The 20,119-nt window shown below is 41.8% G+C and overlaps 1 protein-coding gene across 1 annotated transcript in view; it reads right to left on the bottom strand.

The window, feature by feature from the left end:
* adarb2 (adenosine deaminase RNA specific B2 (inactive)) overlaps positions 1-19,472 on the bottom strand; it is a 228,622-nt gene extending 209,150 nt beyond the window's left edge. The window contains exon 1 of the mRNA XM_085467579.1: positions 18,591-19,472. Coding sequence (XP_085323705.1) covers positions 18,591-18,693 — 103 coding nt within the window. The 5' untranslated portion in view covers positions 18,694-19,472. The remainder of the gene's footprint in view (positions 1-18,590) is intronic.
* Positions 19,473-20,119: the final 647 nt, after the last annotated feature.

Raw genomic sequence — 20,119 nt, 5'->3', positions numbered from 1 at the left:
CCACTCCAACCCCAGCCACAAGGTCTGAGGGTGACGGTGAAAGCTAATCTGTTTTGTGTGATTATGTTTTGGAAATTTCTGCTGGAGCATATTTTCATTTACTACAGTGGAATATACCACAGTGTCGGTGCTGTTGTTATTACACATTAAAAGGATTGCACTCTAACGGTCATTTTAAAAAGCGCTGGTTTAATTTGAGGCTCTCTGTGAATGAGCAGTGAATGAGTTTTCAATTAGCACAAAATATGTGAAATAACAACGACAAAAACACGCCAGTGACTGCATAGCTTACCTACATACCTTACAAACTGACTCAGAGAGGTGGAGATTACTAGACTGTGTTTTAGATCCAGGCAAGCTGATTTTGTCTGACCTTTCCAATTATATAATTATCTCATACAGTTAAGTTGCTAGTATTTGTAGATACCGGTGGATTGCTTTGCTTTCGTTGCTGTGAGTTACACAAATACTGATAAATGTAAAGCTACAGCCAGCAGCTCATTAGCCTAGCGTGTACTGGAGCTCTAACTCATGTCATATTCAGCGCAAAATACACTCAGGAAAACTTTTCAAATTGCCAATAATATATAGAACTGGGAGACTGCAAACTGGGTATGCTAACTTTGCTAAATCTGTCAGCCAGCGCTTCTGAAGCTTATCACATTTTATTCATTCAATTTGTATATAACAGGGTTTTAAATATCAAAGTGAAGTTTAGGGCATCTAATTCTGTTTTTAATTTCTCTGTTTCAATTACTCACTAAGCTACCAGCTGGGAGCAGGCAACAATATATTCAGTAACAATACATTTACTGAATAAGTGAGTCCTATCAATTTTCTCACATAGGTCCCTGAAAGCGGGGAACCACGTCAACTAATAACTAAATTCCTCAAAATGTTTCAAAATTATGGACCTGTTCGGGTGCACCTGCCTCAAACCTTTCACAGCTTGGAAAATGGATGGATGGGCCTGAGTATTTCTCATGAACAAAGATAATATAAATCTAAATGCAGTTGTGAAATTTGCCAGATTTTACTCATTTTAGTACGTTTTTACTACAATGGTGTGCATCTGCAGTTGCACTTTCATATTTAGCTTGTAGACACAATAATGCTCATCCACCTCCCAGCAAAATATATAAACAAATGATTATACATATTGCAACACAGAATTTTTCTTTAAATGCAAATCCCCAGATTATTCATTAGTAAGTAATCATAAAGTAGTGAGCAAAATAAAAAATATCATTTAAAAAATAAATAAATAAATTCCCAGGTAAGTGATTGTAGCTGTGAATAGAAGCACATGTGTGTGTGTGTGTTTGCATGCACCAGAAAGGCATACTTGCCTGAAGACAAATGGTCCTTTGACCTTTGTATGAACCAGCAGCCCCTGGTGAGTGATAACTCATGACCTGGTGGACGGGTAGGGCATCCATCTCTCACCCTGCTAAGGATGAATGTGATGATGAACGCGCCCGCTTGCTGCTATTTAGATAGCCCTGAAGTCACAGCTATGACAAACTACCCACACAGAGAGCCAGGGCTGAGCCTTGTTTATACTGTCTGCCCATTCACCACCAGGCTACGACTGTATAAACTCTAACAGTGCCACAGGGAACTTGTACAAACTCAGGGTCAAATAAGAAGAGCAATCTGTCTCAGTGACTCTGCCGGCTTACAGTTTTACTGCTCACACTCGTGCATACAGCACATACAGCGCGTGCATCTCCAATACAGCAGCTGAGAGCATTAATGTAGAATAAAGCTACGATCAACCCAAAAATCATGCAAAGTCTTAATAGCATCCGACTGAAGTAAAGTGATCAGACTACAGTAGCGAGTCCAGGCCTCCAGCGCGCCCGCTCCTCTCCTCTTGGTTGACCCTGTGCTCACAAGCTGCTCTCTTCTTTTTAAGTCACATACCTACAAAGTGAGGTCACACTTCGCAGTGTTGACTAAAATTATGAACTGTGTCCAGATTGCCTCCAGCAGATAATCCTTTAGTCATCGGGGAGTCCTACGAGCTGTAATACAAATAGATGATTCAGTGAATCTCACTTCTGTCTGATGACAAGGACACTGTGGCGATTCCGTCAGTAAGCGCTGATGTGTTTGGTGGTGTTAGCTGCTGCTAGTCAGTGTTTCTAAACATGTCTTCACAGTGGGTCTAATGCTTTTGAGCTCAGACACTCTCATATGATGTGGGAATGTAATGTGGGGATGAATGTGATTTTTAGGACGCTAAAGACTAACATTAATTGCCATAGCTTTAGCTTTTAATTGACCCTTAAGCTATATGTTAATCAGATTTTGCCTTTCTTTCAGAATTCTCAGGAATCTAGAACATTCTAATAGAAGTTCTCTGGGTTCTTCTGTAATGTGCATCAGCGGTCCCCAACCTTTTTTACGCCACGGACCGGTTCAATGTCAGACAATGTTTTCACGGACCGGCCTTTAAGGTGTCATGGATAAATACAACAAAATAAAATGATAGGACCAAGACAGAAACTGTGTAACTTTATTAGCAGCGTCCTCCTGAAATGCGCCAACAACATTGAGAGTAACAATGCTCTCTGGTCGATATGGTAACGCATGAATATTACTTTCAAAATAAGACACAACTACACGGGAAAAGACCCAGAGAAATCGAGTTAATGATGAAAACCCTGAAAACCATAAATTTCACACCCGAGCCTCAACTCTTGCGGCTTGCTACCAAACGACTCATGGACTGGTACCGGTCCGTGGCCTGGGGGTTGGGGACCGCTGGTGTACATGACAACAAACCTAGAATCACACATCAGTTCTCCTATATATATACATATATATATACATGCGAAAAAATATAAACAGCTGATTAGTCTTTAGCTGATTATTTAATGCACTCTTTTTTTTAGCTCTGCTGGGGTTTTTTTTACATCTAAAATATTGGGAAATACTGCTTTAAACACAGAACACCAATAAATATATGTATGCTTATACATGTAAAATAGTTCCCCTTGAAATCTCTCACTAAATTATTTAAAGAACTGTGCTAAAAATGTGTCGAACATGTACAGTTTCCTTTCAGCATCTATCAAAAGCAGCATAAGAAATATAATGTTTCTGCTCACTGCAGCCTTTGTCTGCCATCTTAGTGTTTCAAGCCTCAGCTGTGGCAGACATTGAGGAAGAACTCTCCCGGAACAGGTGCCAGGAAGATAATAGCACCTGCAGCCCAGCAAGGTCGCCACACTGACCCGCGGGTCCTTCTCTATTATTGCGTCTTTGTTTGACAGCGCACACTGTGTGTACATACATGCATGTGCCTGCATTCTATCGTGTGCACATATTTCTCTCCATGCTCGATTTCTCTTACACACAAGTCTGCACTCACACACGGGCGAGCGATTCTACCGTTATCCAACTGATGGTCCATTCAAATTAAAATGAACCTCCATCATGCTAATAGGGGGAGCGGAGAACAAAGCGCGGGCTCTCTGCAGTCAGCAAGAATAGCAGGAGGATTATCACCGCTATCGTCAGAGCTATTATCATTAAACCAAGTTGCCACTCTCCCTTTCCGCTGCAAACCAACAGGCCGCGTGAGTTTACTGCTGCACCAGTTTGAATCGGTGCAGAGCCTGTCGCTTTAGTGACAAGGACATGACTGTGATGTGAAAGCACAACAGATGACGAGTCTGATTTCAAGAATTATATCTGGACATTTAGGCAATTATGTGTATTCCTGAAAGCACAGGGCCTAATTTGAACTTAATGATACGTTTAACTCACTGTTGGAGGCATGCAGTATGTGCTGTTCAGAGTTCAAAAGCAATGCTGCAGTTCCATTGCCTCTGTTGACTCATCATCTGATCTGCTTCGTGCTGCAAATTATTTTCAACCCTGTCATCATCTGTATCCGCAGGTATTAATAGGGAGCATACTGAACTTCAATACCGCGGTGCATTTGAAGTAAACGGATATTGAAACCCGACTCATTAGCCTAACGGTGCCATTGTAAGAAATGTAGGTTAGTTTGTTCCCCTTTGGAGTGCTCATCACAAAAGAAACTGTTTGTAAGGATTGTTACCATCTGGTGGTAGCTAGGCTAATTACCAAAGATAAAATTTCTGGCTGTGGAAGAAGCTTTAACAGGCAAGGTGAAGATATGAAGGAAAGAGGTATTCTTTATAGTTACAGCAGCTAATGAGTCAAGCACTGACAAAGCCACTGCCTCATCTACAAACTCAAAGTAAAGAAGAGGCTTCTATCGCTAGATAGCTAGCTACCTTAGCTATCTTAGCTCTCTTAGCTTAGGAGTTCTCAAACATTTTTGTCACGAGGTATGCTATTTATGAAAAAGCATCATACACAGACATTACTACTTCAGAGCCACATCTTTTAACCCTCTGAGGCTCACTTTTTTAAATTATCTATCGATCGATAGATCGATAGATAATTTAAAAAAGTGGGCCATTTATATGGATACACCGTAATAACGTGGGAATGGTTGGTGATATTAAAGTCCTGTTTGTGGCACATTAGTATATGTGAGGGGGCAAACTCCTCAAGATGGGTGGTGACCATGGTGGCCATTTATAGAAATTGGCCATCTTGGATACAACTTTTGTTTTTTCAGTAGGAAGAGGGCCATGTGACACATCAAACTTATTGGTAATGTCACAAGAAAAACAATGGTGTGCTTGGTTTCAATGTAACTTTATTCTTTCATGAGTTTCTGACCACTTATAAAATGTGTTCAATGTGCAGCCCATTGTGTTGGATTGTCAATGCAACCCTCTTCTCCCACTCTTCACACTCTGATAGCAACACCGCAGGAGAAATGCCAGCACAGGCATCCAGCATCCGTAGTTTCAGGTGCTGCACATCTCGTATCTTCACACCATAGACAATTGCCTTCAGATGACCCCAAAGATAAAAGTCTAAGGGGGTCAGATCGGGAGACCTTGGGGGCCATTCAACTGGCCCACAACGACCAATCCACTTTCCAGGAAACTGTTCATCTAGGAATGCTCGGACCTGGCACCCATAATGTGGTGGTGCACCATCTTGCTGGAAAAACTCAGGGAACGTGCCAGCTTCAGTGCATAAAGAGGGAAACACATCATCATGTAGCAATTTCACATATCCAGTGGCCTTGAGGTTTCCATTGATGAAGAATGGACCCACTATCGTTGTACCCCATATACCACACCAAACCATCACTTTTGTTGTTCCAACAGTCTTGGAGGGATCCATCCAATGTGGGTTAGTGTCAGACCAATAGTGGTGGTTTTGTTTGTTAACTTCACCATTCACATAAAAGTTTGCCTCATCACTGAACAAAATCTTCTGCGTGAACTGAGGGTCCTGTTCCAATTTTTGTTTTGTCCATTCTGCAAATTCTGTGCGCCGATCTGGGTCATCCTCGTTGAGATGCTGCAGTAGCTGGAGTTTGTAAGGGAGCCATTTGTGAGTAGCTAATATCTGCCGAAGGGATGTTCGACTAATGCCACTCTCCAGTGACATGCGGGGAGTGCTACGCTGTGAGCTCTTGCTGAATGAAGCTAGGACAGCCACTGATGTTTCTTCATTAGTGGCAGTTTTCTTGCATCCACATTTTGGCAAATCCAACACTGAACCAGTTTCATGAAACTTAGCAAGTAGTTTGCTGACTGTAGCATGGGAGATGGGTGGTCTCGTAGGGTGTCTTGCATTGAAATCTGCTGCAATGACCCGGTTACTGCGTTTACCAGATATCAACACAATTTCGATCCGCTCCTCATGTGTTAACCTCTTTGACATGTCAATGGCTGTGAACAAAGAGAAACTTGTAAATAACTCATGAAAGAATAAAGTTACGTTGAAACCAAGAACATCATTGTTTTTCTTGTGACATTACCAATAAGTTTGATGTGTCACATGGCCCTCTTCCTATTGAAAAAACAAAAGCTGTATCCAAGATGGCCGACTTCTAAATGGCCACCATGGTCACCACCCATCTTGAGGAGTTTGCCCCCTCACATATACTAATGTGCCACAAACAGGACTTTAATATCACCAACCATTCCCATGTTATTACGGTGTATCCATATAAATGGCCCACCCTGTATATATATATACACACACACACACACAGTAATGATGCTGCTGACATCTTCAAATGTATATTCATTTTTTCTTTAATTCATTGGAAATTCTTTTGAGTGGCGTATTTGGAAAAAAAAAAAGAAATACTCAGAATTTATAACGTTGTCTCAAATGTCTTTAATGCTTGGAAACTAATAGCCTTTTCTGATGGCAGCAAATCAATTGATTATCTCACTCCTTGAGATACCAGCGAGTAATAGATTTTAAGTGGTTCCATATTTGTCTTTGGTAATTAGGCCTTAACTAAAGTACATTTACAAATATCTAATTATATATTGGACAATGACAACTATACTATATGTTCTTTGTTACGCACTGATAAAATAAACTGTTTTCTTGATCATATCTGAAAAATGATGCGTCAAGTGATTTAGAAACGGTGTAATCGCCACAGTCTTTTGAGCACAGTGGCTCCATACAGCAGAGCAGCTCCAAACATGCACCAATAAGACAATTAAATACGATTCTTCATTTTCAGCTGTGGATGCGGGTATTAAAGGGTGTCTGAATCTTGGTGTTAGATCTGTGATGGAGTGGGAGGGAGCTGTTTAGGGTCTACCTCGCCTCTTGCATGACGTCAGTTGGGTTTGATTCTGGCCCCACCGCAACCCTGCTCGGATAAGACGTCAAAAACATGGATGGAAAAAGATGAATAAAGAACATCAGCAGATATATAGATCAGAATTTTTTGCTCTCCTAAAATGGGTTTCAGCCCCATCGGTCTAATTTGTTTTCCCCTGAAGCATCTCTGCAACGGATTTGGCGAATCAAACATGAATTCCACAGAGAGAGACAGAGAGAGCGAGAGGAAAAGAAAACCTGAAAGAGAAACAAGAGCAACAGAGGAAGGGATGAGAGTGTAAAGATAGATGCTATCCGACGGAGATATCATAGAATCCACTGATTACACTGCAGTAAATAATAAACAGCGATCGCATCCTGATTGATGTACATCTGTTGTTGCACTGAATATTTGCCCAGCAAGCATCCGATAGAGTTGCAGACTGTGTTGTGTGACTGTTTAGCCTATATGGAATAATGATGATGACTATTTAGACTTTTAATAAAGCATTCATATTTAACTTTTACCTAATCTATGTCTCTTGATCGTGTTCTGAGAATAAATCAATAAACAGTACTATGAACAGCAGGCATGGGGCTCAGGTGAATGAGAGAATGAAGAGAACACGAGGAGTGCGACACACACACATGAGACACCAAACAAGCAACTGGCGAGATGAAGAAGAGGAGAGGATCAGGTAGGTGCAAAGTTATCACAGTTTATCCCAGCTCCAGTGTGTCACAGTTCAATAGCAGGTATGAGACCAGGTGGAACAAAGCATGGATGGCATACAATCCAGCATATGGCAGGTTCATCAACATCGAGCTTCTCACTTTTCTAGTTGTTTTACACTGGCTGTAAGTGTTTCTGGTTTGATGATGAGGGACCCAGCCTACATAACCAGTACCTTTTGATAGATCACAGTGTTTCACTTTATATTCCTTTAACTTTAAAATGGGGCAATCTGCACAGAAACAACACAACCACACTGTATAAGTGAGTCTAAAAAGGAAGACAGCGTTTTTTTCCACTACTGTTATTTTAGTAAATAATTTTTCTGGTATAGTTTTAAAAAATCTTATTTCTAATCATATTACATAAATGATTACAGATTAAGCAATTTATTACTTTACCTCACCTAGATCAGCGGTCCCCAACCTCCGGGCCATGGACTGGTACCGGTCCGTGAGTCGTTTGGTACCAGGCTGCTAGAGTTGAGGCTCAGGTATGAAATTTATGGTTTTCAGGGTTTTTATTGCTATTTTTTAAAAATAATTTTTATTGTTATCTCGGTTTCCCTGGGTCTTTTCCTCTGTGTTATTTTGTTGTATTTATCCACGACACCTTAAAAGCTGGTCCGTGAAAATATTGTTGGACATAAACCGACCCAACCAAAAAAGGTTGGGGACCGCTGATGCACGACTATTTGAACATGCCATGGTTTTAAAAAGAGACAAATAAGTACAGGACTAAAAGATTTTTAATAAATGAACTGTTTCTTTTCATCATTAATTCGAGAAAAAGACTGGAAAAGCAGCTGTACGATAAAGGCGTTTTTTACTGGTTTTACTGCTGCTTTCAGTGACTTACAGAGTATACCTTATGTCTATTATGTCTAAATATAGAATGGTGGGTATGTAGGTCCATGTGGGCCAACATTTGAGGCACTCTTAACCCGCAGATATCCTCTCTTTTTGTCCTTTACGCAAGGCAACATTTGTAGCCTGAGGTGCCACACACCCTTCACCAACAGCTCCGGCCCCAAAGCGCCACTGTCAGTGAGGTAGCGGAGGGGGTGGGGATGAAATTCTCCATCACGCCAAAGCCCATCCAAGCAGACCAATGCCAAAGCGCCGTGTGTGTACAAACAATTCAACTGAATCTGACTGGATGTATACTCAGGCCTTATCTGGGCAAAGCCAAATACTCTCTGAGCTATCAAAGGTAATGGATGAGTGATTGGAACTCTAAGTTTTTCGGGCAAATGCAAACACATCTATTACGCTCCACCACTTCAAGCTGTACAAATCAAAATCGGGGCAGCAAGAAGGAAAAATAAACTACACAGCATGTGACTGTTAGGAAACTTGGAAAAAACATCATTTTGCATATCGCACCGATCAGCCTGCAGGTCTAAAACTAACTCGGCCAACCCTGCGGCGATGCAACATCAGACACACTTAATGCAGGGAAAGATTTTTTTCTAAATACCTTTTAAAGGATTTGCAAGATAAGCCTGTCGGTCTCTCCTAGAAGGGGCCCCTAAAGGATCCTGGAATCGATGGATGGGAGAGGGATTTACTGTAGGGCAAAGAGGGGGAAAAATGTTATTTAATGCTTGCATGTGAGCAGAATAATGAAGCGGCGAGGATATTCGCATATGCGCTCATCATTATCAGTGCTCCTAATCTGCCATTAAGCAATTCCATCAGCTACAGGGATCTAATATTCACTGCAAAAAGAGCGTATTTATCATTTACTATGAATCAACTGCTATCAGATGTATTTACATAGTGAGGAAGGAGTGTAAAAACACTCTTGACCCCTCATGCAGAGAGAAGTAAAAAATATCAGTGGTAGAAAATATTCTGTACACAGGCACAGTGACTGAGCTAATCATTCAGGCCTCGCTACTACAGCATTTCCCATAATGCTTACCACTTATCATATAATGCACTAATCCAATAAGGATGTATGGCATCATCCTCGGGTTATTACAAAAACAGATAACGGAACAAAAAAACCAACCATGATCGTATTAAAGGGATCACACTGTTTAAGTTTAAAAATGCTCATCTAGATTAGCAGCTTACTACATCCAAGGTCCAGGCTAAAACTGCACTTTGTCTTAAGTTATCATCTTGGACTAGTTTTAAATGAATTACAGACTGTTTGCAGTTCTGCGCTATCGGCCACATTCATCATCCAAGATGGCGTCAGCTACCTTTAAATCCTGCAGTGTATAAATAATAAAGCTCGAGCGTAACCGTGCGTTAAAGTAAAGTAGTTTGCTTCTACACAGCTATAAATTCCAACAGTCTCCTGTTTCAGCTAGCATGGCCAAAACTACTGACCACCTATTAGCTTTAGATTCAGTGTTTTAGCACAACACTGTGTACAAGGTCAGCAAGTGCGTTTTTGACATCTTTCTTACAGCCCTTCATTCTTTGCACCCATTAACATTAAAACCTGACAGTCTGTAACATTTTTTCAGCAACATCATGAAGTTAATGCTAGTTAGCTTAGCTAGCTACAGCAAAACTGATAAATACAAACTAGAATCAAGAAGCTAGCTTTGTTTATTGATATCTAAAATCAGCAGTTTCAAGTGGTAAATCATACAGTGGTCAAGAGCAGAAGAACTGGAAAATATTTCATGCTAGCTCTCTAAGAAAATTCAGACTTTGCCTTCCCAAGCTGCTAACACCCACAACAAAAACCTACAAATGATGAAAAGCAGTGATTGTAGTCACCACCTCAGCCCAAATTGGTGAAGCAAGGTTAGGACAAGTTTCTTAGAGAACAGGCCGTGCAACAACATCTCTCCGCACACTGAGAACTCTTTTGGAGGTTGTTAAAAGGTGTAGCTTTCTCTCCGACCTCCGGAGAGAGCCCTCAGGAGAGGTTCTCTTGTAAAACGCTCCATCTTATTAATGGAAATAAATGCCGTTAGTGCCCCACCCCTCTTCCCCCACCCCCCACCACTCCAGCAGTAAGACGTGTCTATTCTTGGCTAAAGTCTCCTTCATTAACGTTATCTCAAATAGGCACCGAGTCTGATGGCTAGAGGAGGGACGGCAAGCGGCTAAGCTGCTTCATCCAATTTCATTATTCCATATGAGGCGGGGTATCAGTGTTAACTTTGCTATGTCAGCAAAGCACACGAGGCAGTTGTGCTGTTGTGTGGCTGAAGCATGACATAAGGCGAGAGGTGCCAGCAGCGCACGCTTTGCCAGCTGATCAGATGCTGACAAAGGCCATTCACGTGTTTGTGAGTTTTAATTTCCAAATGCACTCGAATGGCGAGCGAACACATTTCAAGGCTGACTTGCTGTATTTTGGACCGAGTTGGTAAAACAGCACAAAGCTTTTTTTGGAGCCCATATCCTAGCACCTTCTTCAGCTATTTTCTGCTTATGAAATATTTCCCTTTTCATAGCAGCAGCTACCGTGCTGTGAATACACACATGAAGCTGGAGGACAACAATAACAGTGTGTGTGCTTCAGGGAAGAGGGAGAAAGAGAGGGAGACAGAAACTGAAAGGAAAAGACATGAAAGAAAGGAAGAAAGGGAGAGGAGGGATGAAGAAAGCGTGAAACTGTGGACCGTCAAATGATCTGGCCTCTCTCCAGGCATGATGACTCAGGGATGATGGCACAGTTAGAGCTAATTAGGATCATAAACTGGAGAAATGTTTTGCCACCATGATGTGTGGGGTGCTTCCACACTATTGGCAGGACTTCGCATTAGATGTGAGAGCTAGTCTTGATGGCATGATAAAATAATAATAACAGCGATGATAAGACACAAAAAATCCACTGCCATGAATTAAAAACTTGAAATTTTTAGGTGAGCGAATCTAGTTCAGAATTACCAGACTCAGTTTAGTGAAATGTAACCACACTACAGCTCTGTTTCTGTTTGACTTTGGCAGTCACAATGTAAGAACAAGCATGAAAAGTGCATTTTGGTTGACATTTGGAGTAAATCGAGTGCGTAATTTTGCTATTAGAAATGCAATTTCTTTGCATTTTACAGCTCTGTCTTCACACTAAAACCCTTCTATACAGTCCAGCTGCCACAATCCAGATAAGATGAGAGGAGGTGATAAAAACAGCTTTCCATATAACTGTGAAGGTTGTTAGAGATACCAGCTGCATGAAGAATACACCTCATCTACATGTTGTATTGGATGAAAAAGCTAATGTTAGTTACTGTTCCTCTAAAACCTTAAGTAGGAAAGATGAGATAGTATTCTTTATCTTAAATATCAATGCAACAAAAATGCTAAATATTTTTTAAAAACCAAATTATTACCATGTAAACAAGCTGAAAATTAAATATATTTATATATATGTGGTTTTGGTTCATGATATAAATGAAACTGGTATCAGGATGATTTCAAAGGTAGGAATAAAATTTCCCCCTTTTTCATTTTTCTTTTTTTTTTGTCTTGTTCTCAGCTGCAAACTCTACAAGGTCCATCTGAAGACAGAAAAATAAGACCTGCCGTCATGTTAACAGCAAAGAAACGGAAACTGCCTGAAAGCAGAGACAGAAAACAAACGATCAAATGTTTAAAACTGTGACCCTTTTTTCATTCTGCATTATTGTACGATCTAAATGCCTTCGGTTTTTGGATTTCTGGTTAGGAAAAACAAGATGCTTAACAATATCGCGCTGTGCCTTGGGAAACCATGGCAGCGTTTTGTCTTTAGTTTGCAGCCAAAATGAATATTGACTCAACAAAAACATAAAAAAAACATTCAAAGCACACATACACACACAGTGGAAAAAAAAGATGTCTGAATTGTTCCTTTAAATTGTAATCCCTACTCTTACTGGATAAACAAATCACCAGCTTGTTGCTCCCAAAGCATCGCACATGTTCCCTTGTTAAAAGCTCTCTCATCGATCTAACGTGCATCTCAAAACATAAACAATAGTTACACTATTGCTCGGCTGTTGCTCACATCTGGCATCAGCCCAACAGCAGCAGCAGCAACAACAACAACAAAAACTTGCTTGACAGTTGCTACGAGACATCCAAACTCTCTTTTACACAACTGGCTCTCTCATGTTGCGTTGTTTTGTGGACTGCAGACGCACACACACTGACGGGAAGCGATAATGCCGCCGAGTTGCCGTGCCACATCTGTGTTTATGAAGACTGACAGCTCCCCGCGAACGGCGACATGTACCGGGCACACAGGCGACAAGAACACACACACACGCGTGCACGCAAACAAATTAACACACACAGAGGCATCACTCTGGAGCGCAATTTCCATCAGAGCGGCACACGCGCATTAGTGGCATGCAGTGTAACCAGCTCTCAAATGTCTCCACCAAAGTAGTCATTGTTGTGAAAGCTCTTGTGGACAGGCTGATGAAGCGTAACACATGACTAACTCAATTAAACTGTGTTTTTGTTGTCATAGCAACAAGTGCAACAAGGTATTTGCAATGAGTAATACCCTTATCTTTCCAACTGTGGGAGTCATCAAACAACAGGCTAATTAACTTAAGTGTCACCTTCTGCATTTTTTAAATCTGCATCTGTGCTTTTGATACTTGTTCTGATTCATTCTCTCCGCAGGCTGACTGAGGCAGCTCTTGCACTCCGCGTGTTATTGAGACATTTCGCCATGAAATTTGTTTTCTGGCCCTGAACTTTAAGTACAATTTCTCACTGCCGAGCTCCAAAAAAGCCAAGAGGGACTATTACCAGATAATTACTAATTATGCTAATGTGCTAAAGTTGTGCTATTCCTTTTCCTTGGTCATTTTATCAGCTGTCCTCAAGAGACCACAATGAGTAGTAATAACCTTTTTTTTCCCCAGCCCCCTCCTCCGCCCACCAGCTAAACGCTCAGTCAGCTAGAGGACGCCGTGTCCTAAACCGCAGACTCCTCCGCCGCTACCCTTAATCAGGAAGTGCCTGTAAATTCGCAGAGCCATGCGTGCGCACACCGCAGAACACGGCGCCGCTTCCATCGGCACTGACCTTCATTAACCTCATAAATGCCAGCGGTGTTTCTGTTGCAGCTCTTAATGCAGTTATCAGCACAAACACAAACAAATGTGACAGAAGTGTTTCAGGAATAAAACTAGTGCTTTTCATCTGTGAAACAAACCTCTCTCTCTTTCACACACACACACACACACACACACGCACACACACACACACACACACACTGTGTGACATTGGGCTATCCCAACATGGAAACCAAGCACCAATAACTGCATTCCTCAACCAGAAACCTTCCCACTCCTGATGACAATGACCCTACACCAGGAAACTGGTGCAAGGTGTGCATTGGCTCAGGTCCTCTCTGTGTTACCGCAGAGTGAGTTTATTTATCAGTGGATTCTGCATGTGAATGTAGGCCAATGCAGAGACCATACTGCAACTGTTACAATGCATGTGTGCATGACGGGGACAGTTACGCTAACATTAAACAATGATCTGAATGAATGCTGATTAAAACACTGTCATCGTCCTTAAAGGTCTCTCACACATCACTGCAGACTCGGCATGCTTGGACCACTTTCACTATTCCAACTTAAATGTAATCATTTTTTTAGCCAGATTTACTATTGAGCATTACGACTGTTTTTTCTTTTTCTTCTATTATTACTCACATTGAGCTTTTTTATTTTTTATTCTCAAAGACAGCATGAGCATCCTGGATTCTATTTAAAAGGAACCTTCGATTTATATATACTTGCTTTTTCTATAATTTATATGCTGCTTAAAAAAGAAAAAACTTGCAGTTTTGTTATGGGTGGGGGTGGAAGGGGTGGGGCTTATTTGACAGATGTTGGTAGGGAGGCAAACAGCAAATGACAGGAGAAAAATGGACATGACATTCAACACGTGTCCGTGCAGCTGGAATTAGCGGCAAGATGTAAACAACGCATAAAAAATGAAGAGTTGCAAACAGAGTCTCCAAAGTATATGAAGTTCAAAGCCAAATCTGTAAGATTTGCAAGGTGTACGAGGTTTAGCATGAACACAAGTCAACAAAAAAGCTCCAAGTGATCAGTCATAAGCAGTAAAGACCTTAAAGGACAGTGCAGCAAATAACAGCTACGAAGAATCGTGTTTCCTACAAAGCAATAAAGGCAAAACAGGTAAAGGTACTATATCTAAGACAAACAACACTGACAGACAGTGGGCTAGTGTGGTTACGTAATTCAATTAAAGCAAAGGCTGTTTTGTGTGCATTTTGTATACCGTCTATGAATCTTCAAATACTGCTAACGCTTCTATCACAACTGTGAAAACACAGCTTGTTCTCTCCGACAGGCTGCAACACATCTTCTTTAATCTCAGAGCTATTTTGGTCATTCCGAAATACATTCCAATACAAGAATGTTTGGTTTTCTTCCAGTAGCATCAGTGACTAGCACTAGCAGACAGTAATATTACTGGTCTGCACAGATACCTGGCTGATTAAACCAGTGCAGATGCAAAGTTCTTCAAATTTGTGAAATCGTAAAGGACAGTCTGCTCTGAGTCTGTGCCCCCTCTTCTTGACCTCTGCCCCTCAACTCAGCGGCGCCTCTATCACCACCGTTAGCGCTGAGAGGGAAGCGGGATGATACGGTACAGCCAGGAATTCCACTCACTCTTCCCTCCCTCTGCTTGGTGAGATGTCAGATAGTCACAGAGGATCACTGGGTGGGTGGGAGAGTGGGGGGAGAGGGTGTTTTATGTTGATTGACCCAGCCGCCGAGCTAATGTTTACTTGAGCCTCTCCAGAACGGAGATGTTCAAATGCGTGTAAACCCTCGCATCCCTCCACCTCAACTTTCACCGCCGCCACGGCAGCCCACACTCGACCCGTCTGTCGCCGTCGCCAGCTCACCAGGAAGCAGAGCGTAAGCAGTAATTGCTATATAAATTATGTTACACTCTGTGTTTTTCACATTTCCCCCCTCGGCGCTCTTGATGATACGCTGATATACTGTACTGAGAGTGCAGGGTGATAAGTGTGGCTGTAAAAAAAAATAATGTTGGCCAATAAATCTCGGCGGTGCTTATTTTTGTCTGTAAGAAAGGCACACTGTGGATAAAAGAGCAAGAATATGCTGCACATATGCCGCGGTTTAACAAGGTCACGTCGTACAGATGACTGACAGGCGGGAATCTACAGGCAGATTTGTCAAAAATCAGGGGAGTGCATCATTCACCCAGATGTGCACGACTGTATTTGTGCAACTGACGTCCCTTTAGGGACACAGAGCTCACGGCTGTGACTAATTAAGAGGCAGATCCTCTGTGTGTCCACGAGTCCATCTGAGGGGGATAACTCTGCTCACACTGTGCTTAAAGAACAGCAAAAAAAACAAAAAAAAACAGCGAGTGAGGTGTACATCTGCACAACACCGAGCTGACAGGAGTGCTGGAACCAGAACAATCTGAGGAGGCGGCGGCTGTCAAACAGCAGCTGAAAAAGCAGCTGATGGATTCAGTAAGGTGTGTGATTTTTAGGAAATCTGAGCAGGAGCAGTGAGGGCCGCCTGCTAAAAAGATGTTAGCAAATACATCCCCAGGCTGTAATCTTCACTCTTTACTTATTTATCCTGCCCATCCAAAAGAAATGAGCAAACACACCCAAAAAAGAAAAACAAAAAAAGGAGTCTGATGGAAAAAGAAATTAATCGAAGTTGCTGAATCTGCTTAGAACCTTTTGAATACACACGCAGGTTTTAGTCCATCTACAAATAATCTGCAGCCTTTTCAAGGGATTAAGCCACAAATGCAACCAAATAATCCCTCAGTGATTTATTGATTTATTGATTTATTTTCCTTAAAGTCTATACACATAATTGTGTGGAAATCTCGAGATGATGCTCGGCTGGCATTTGAGATGAAAGATGACGATGATCGGTTAAAAAAAAATGGAAGCTGGAACCCTTCAGTCTGACACTGGGCTTTTATTTTGACAGTTTTATGAAACGTTTAAATTTGAATACAAGCGTCAAGACAGGAAGAGCAGAAGAGTCAGCGGCCATCAGCGCGTCCCGAAGCCACAGTTCATTTACAGCCGGCCCCTGAACTGGCCCCTAATGTCCCGTGTTATCAGAATGAATCAGCAGAGCTGATAAATTAGCTGCTCGGAAATACACGCAGCGAGGGCCTGTCAGCTAATGTGCGCGCGCGCTTGTGTGATACTCATATGCAATGCTTAATGTTGTGGAACCAATTCTGTCGTTTTCCATTATGTAAATACATTTGCCTCAGCACTATATTTTATGTATTGTCTCCCTTGTCTCAATTACTTGGGCTATTAAAAATCAAGAGGTTATGGAAATGAGATGCAGTTGTCTGTTTTGTAGTTTGATGACAAGTGCAAAGTGTTTATGAAAGCTCGTTATGCATTCAATTGCAGTCGGATACGTCAACACGCTCCGAGCGTTCATCCATATTCCACAATCCAATGGGGTGGCACGTCAGTGTCTTCAAGCATAAACAACACAAACGGTCGTGTTATCATCTGTTATGCGTATAAATAAATAAAAATAAATATTGCTTAAATCTTCCTCCTCCTTTTTTATGGAGATGGCAGAAAAAGAGGAGGTGAACAAAAAGCAAAGAGTTTGAGGCCTGTGCCAGAGCAAACAAGTGCTCGGTGATTCAGTTCAGTATTAATTAGCCAAATAAGAATACCTGAGGAAATAACCGGCGAGGTTTTTATTTTTCTTCTTCTAAAGAATCAAAGCATTCCCTGACATATCAATAATAGCTCCTTTCTTGATCTTTCAAAATGTCACTTTGCAGCTCTGTGAAGTGCAGCACGAAGGAAGTTGGGATAAAATTACTCAGCAATCACGGATTAATTTTAGCAGCGAGCAATGCTGCGTTTTCACTTGTGACCACTTTTCTTGTTTTTTTTCTTTTTTTAAAAAAGCAGGAATGCAAAGTCTCAAAGTGAGAGGTGCTGAGGTGGAAATGTTTCATCAGCCAGAGTGCTGTGAATTGTATTATTTTTATTTATTTAATTTTTTTGCATCATATACATAATATTTCACAAAGGTAAGAGTGTCACTGGCAGAGAGGATGCAGGGCATTTAAAACACACAAGGGATTTGTTTACCATGAACCCCCGTCAGCATCCATTACAGCACGGCTGCAGGGACAGGCGCTGAGCCTTAGGAAAAAAAATCCTCACTGTTATTATGTTTCAGTCACTGGAAATCAGCATGCTTTTCTGTTTTCATTACACATATAATTGGCTGTTTTACAGTTTGTCTCCAATTGTTAATCCACTGATTTCTTCATTAGAAGCTCCATAAAAGGAGGCTGGAAGCTTAGAATTAGAAACAGGCACAAATAAAAAATATCAAGACAAAAAAAACAAAGAAATATTATTTTGAAGGGCCAGATAAAATAATTGTAGGTCCCTGCTCCTTTTGTCTCCCTGTTGCAGGCCCATAACTGAGTCCTAAACTTGAGGCTTCTCTGTGTAGCAGTACAGCAGTGCAGTTTTAGCCTCTAATGGGTGAAAATTCTGTTTAGATGAGACAACAGGGGGAAAAAAGGAAAAGGACAAAAAAAATGTGAATTATTGGGATTTTGCAGTGTTTTCCAGCGTGGAGGAGGATGCTCTTTAATTATGCTACATTTTGAATATTTAAACTTACTGACAAGAACTGATGTGGCAATCTAACTGAAATTATGGAAGAAATCAGTGAGGACAGGATTCATGTGTATGCGCTGCTTAAAAAAACAAACAAATGAAGAAATCAGTGTTAAATATTGACAGCAGCCGTTCTGTCTACCGGAGAGCACGTTTAAAGCTCCATAAGAGCGAAATAATACTTTCATTCATTAGGTATAAGACACAACGAAGGCTCTGCGAGGACGACGCACGCAGCGGCAACTAAACTTTACACGAGAAAGGCGATTTAAAGCCGCCGTCTCCTCCTAAACAGAGATCACGTTTTTTTTTCTTCAGTCACATTTCAAATATGCACTATTATCCAAAGCCGCCGTTATCGGAGCAGGAGCAGCAGCGAGGTGCAGGCTCCACCGGGCTGTGCGCTCCGATGCTCCGCCAAGGTGCGCACGACCTCTGGAGAGAAAGCCAAAAAAAGAAGAAAAAAGAAAAAAGGAAACAAGTGGTCTAAAGTTTCTTTTCCGTTCTTTCTGTTTGCTTTTACCTTTTCTCTTGGATCGCCTCCTCCTCCTCCTTCTCAGCTTGCATTTCACCTGGCCGCCCTGAGCCCCCGACGCGCGGCTGTTGTTTCCAAGTACGGATGCCATCAGCGCAGACCTTTGGAGCGAGGCGCAGGGATAACTTGAACTCGGCGGCTCGATTCTCCTTTGTACTTGTCTGGCGTCAGCCTCCGTTGCTCTCTGATTGCGCTGCGTCCTCGGCTTTGACGAACACTCGGACTATATTTTCGGCTCTTCTTCTTTTTTATCCCTTCAAACCAGGGAGAGGAGCTTCGCGTCTCGCTGTTCCTGTATCACCTCAGAAACTCCAGCTCGCCTCCAGCTCATAGAGAGACTGTGTTCGCAGCGCAGCGTGGCAGCTCTCAGCAGCACTGATCCCGGCTGCTTCGCTCCTCTCAGCCAGTTTTTGCCGCGCCTCTGCAGAAATTTTGGCATCAGCCACTTTGAATTCAATCATGCAGGACGCCTATCTATTTGCTGCCGAGTTTTCTAATTAGGGTCCAATCCTGGCTGTCTGGGAGGTGTGACATCACCAGCGACACCCACCAGCTCACACCCCTTCTTCACCCAGTGCTGTTTTAAAAACGTTTCGTCTCATTCCACTTTTTTACTTCACTTTTTTTTTTACATGGCAGGGGAACTGTGTTCTTCTCAGGGAGGGGAAGGGGTCAAAGGTCAGGCAAGGATAGGACGTTTACCATCACCAAAGTACCAAATGTGGTCTTCTGCTTCATATACTGCCTGCTGCAAACCCAGTCACCACTAACTTGAGGCTCAAAGGAGAGACAGGGATGCAGAATGAGATGAGTGCTTCTCCTTTCTCTCCTTGTACAGTTGTGTTTGTCTTGCAGGATTTAGGATTTGCAATCTTCTTGTGGGATTAATGTTCTGAAATAAATTCCCTCTCTGTGGTCTGAAGTCATAGATGTCCATGGAGGAAGATTATTCTCAGACACATTGCTCAGCTGTCTTTTCAAAGGCATCTTTAACAGACTTTTTTTTTTTCACGTAGGTCTTACGAAACGTATTTTATTCTGAAAATCCTGTTTTGACTTTTGCAGGTGACCTTCATCACACATGGCAAAAACTCTTAACGGTGTGTTGTATTCGTAAAGTTTGAAGATTGTGACATTTTGGCATTATTGTGTGAAAGCGCGGTGTGAAGGCTTTCACAAAGCATTTGTGGTTTACCTAGCTGCAGGTAATTGTTTTATTCCCCCGGCCTCTGCAGCAGAAGGTCAGGTGTGCGTTGGGAGGAGGCGCTATGGTACTGCCGGACACATTCAGGAGCTCGGAATAAATGCAGGTTTGTTAAGCCCTAATCAAGAATGCATTAAGCTTGTACAGCTGTTTCTTTTTTCTTTTCTTTTTTTTTTTTTACAGTTGGTGAATAAATAAAAGAGAGTGATATTTAATACCTAACAAAACATAGCCTGCTGTTGCCTTGATTTTTCCCCCCAAAAGACCCCCTTTACCTTCACAGGGCCCCAGCCGCTTTAGTTTTTATGATAAG

The sequence above is a fragment of the Copadichromis virginalis genome, linkage group LG9 (assembly GCF_057382275.1).
Source record: "Copadichromis virginalis isolate Kocher_CV1m ecotype Utaka linkage group LG9, C_Virginalis_male_GT1.1, whole genome shotgun sequence".
Lineage (NCBI taxonomy): Eukaryota > Metazoa > Chordata > Actinopteri > Cichliformes > Cichlidae > Copadichromis > Copadichromis virginalis.
This window is presented reverse-complemented; position numbering and strand designations above follow the sequence as displayed.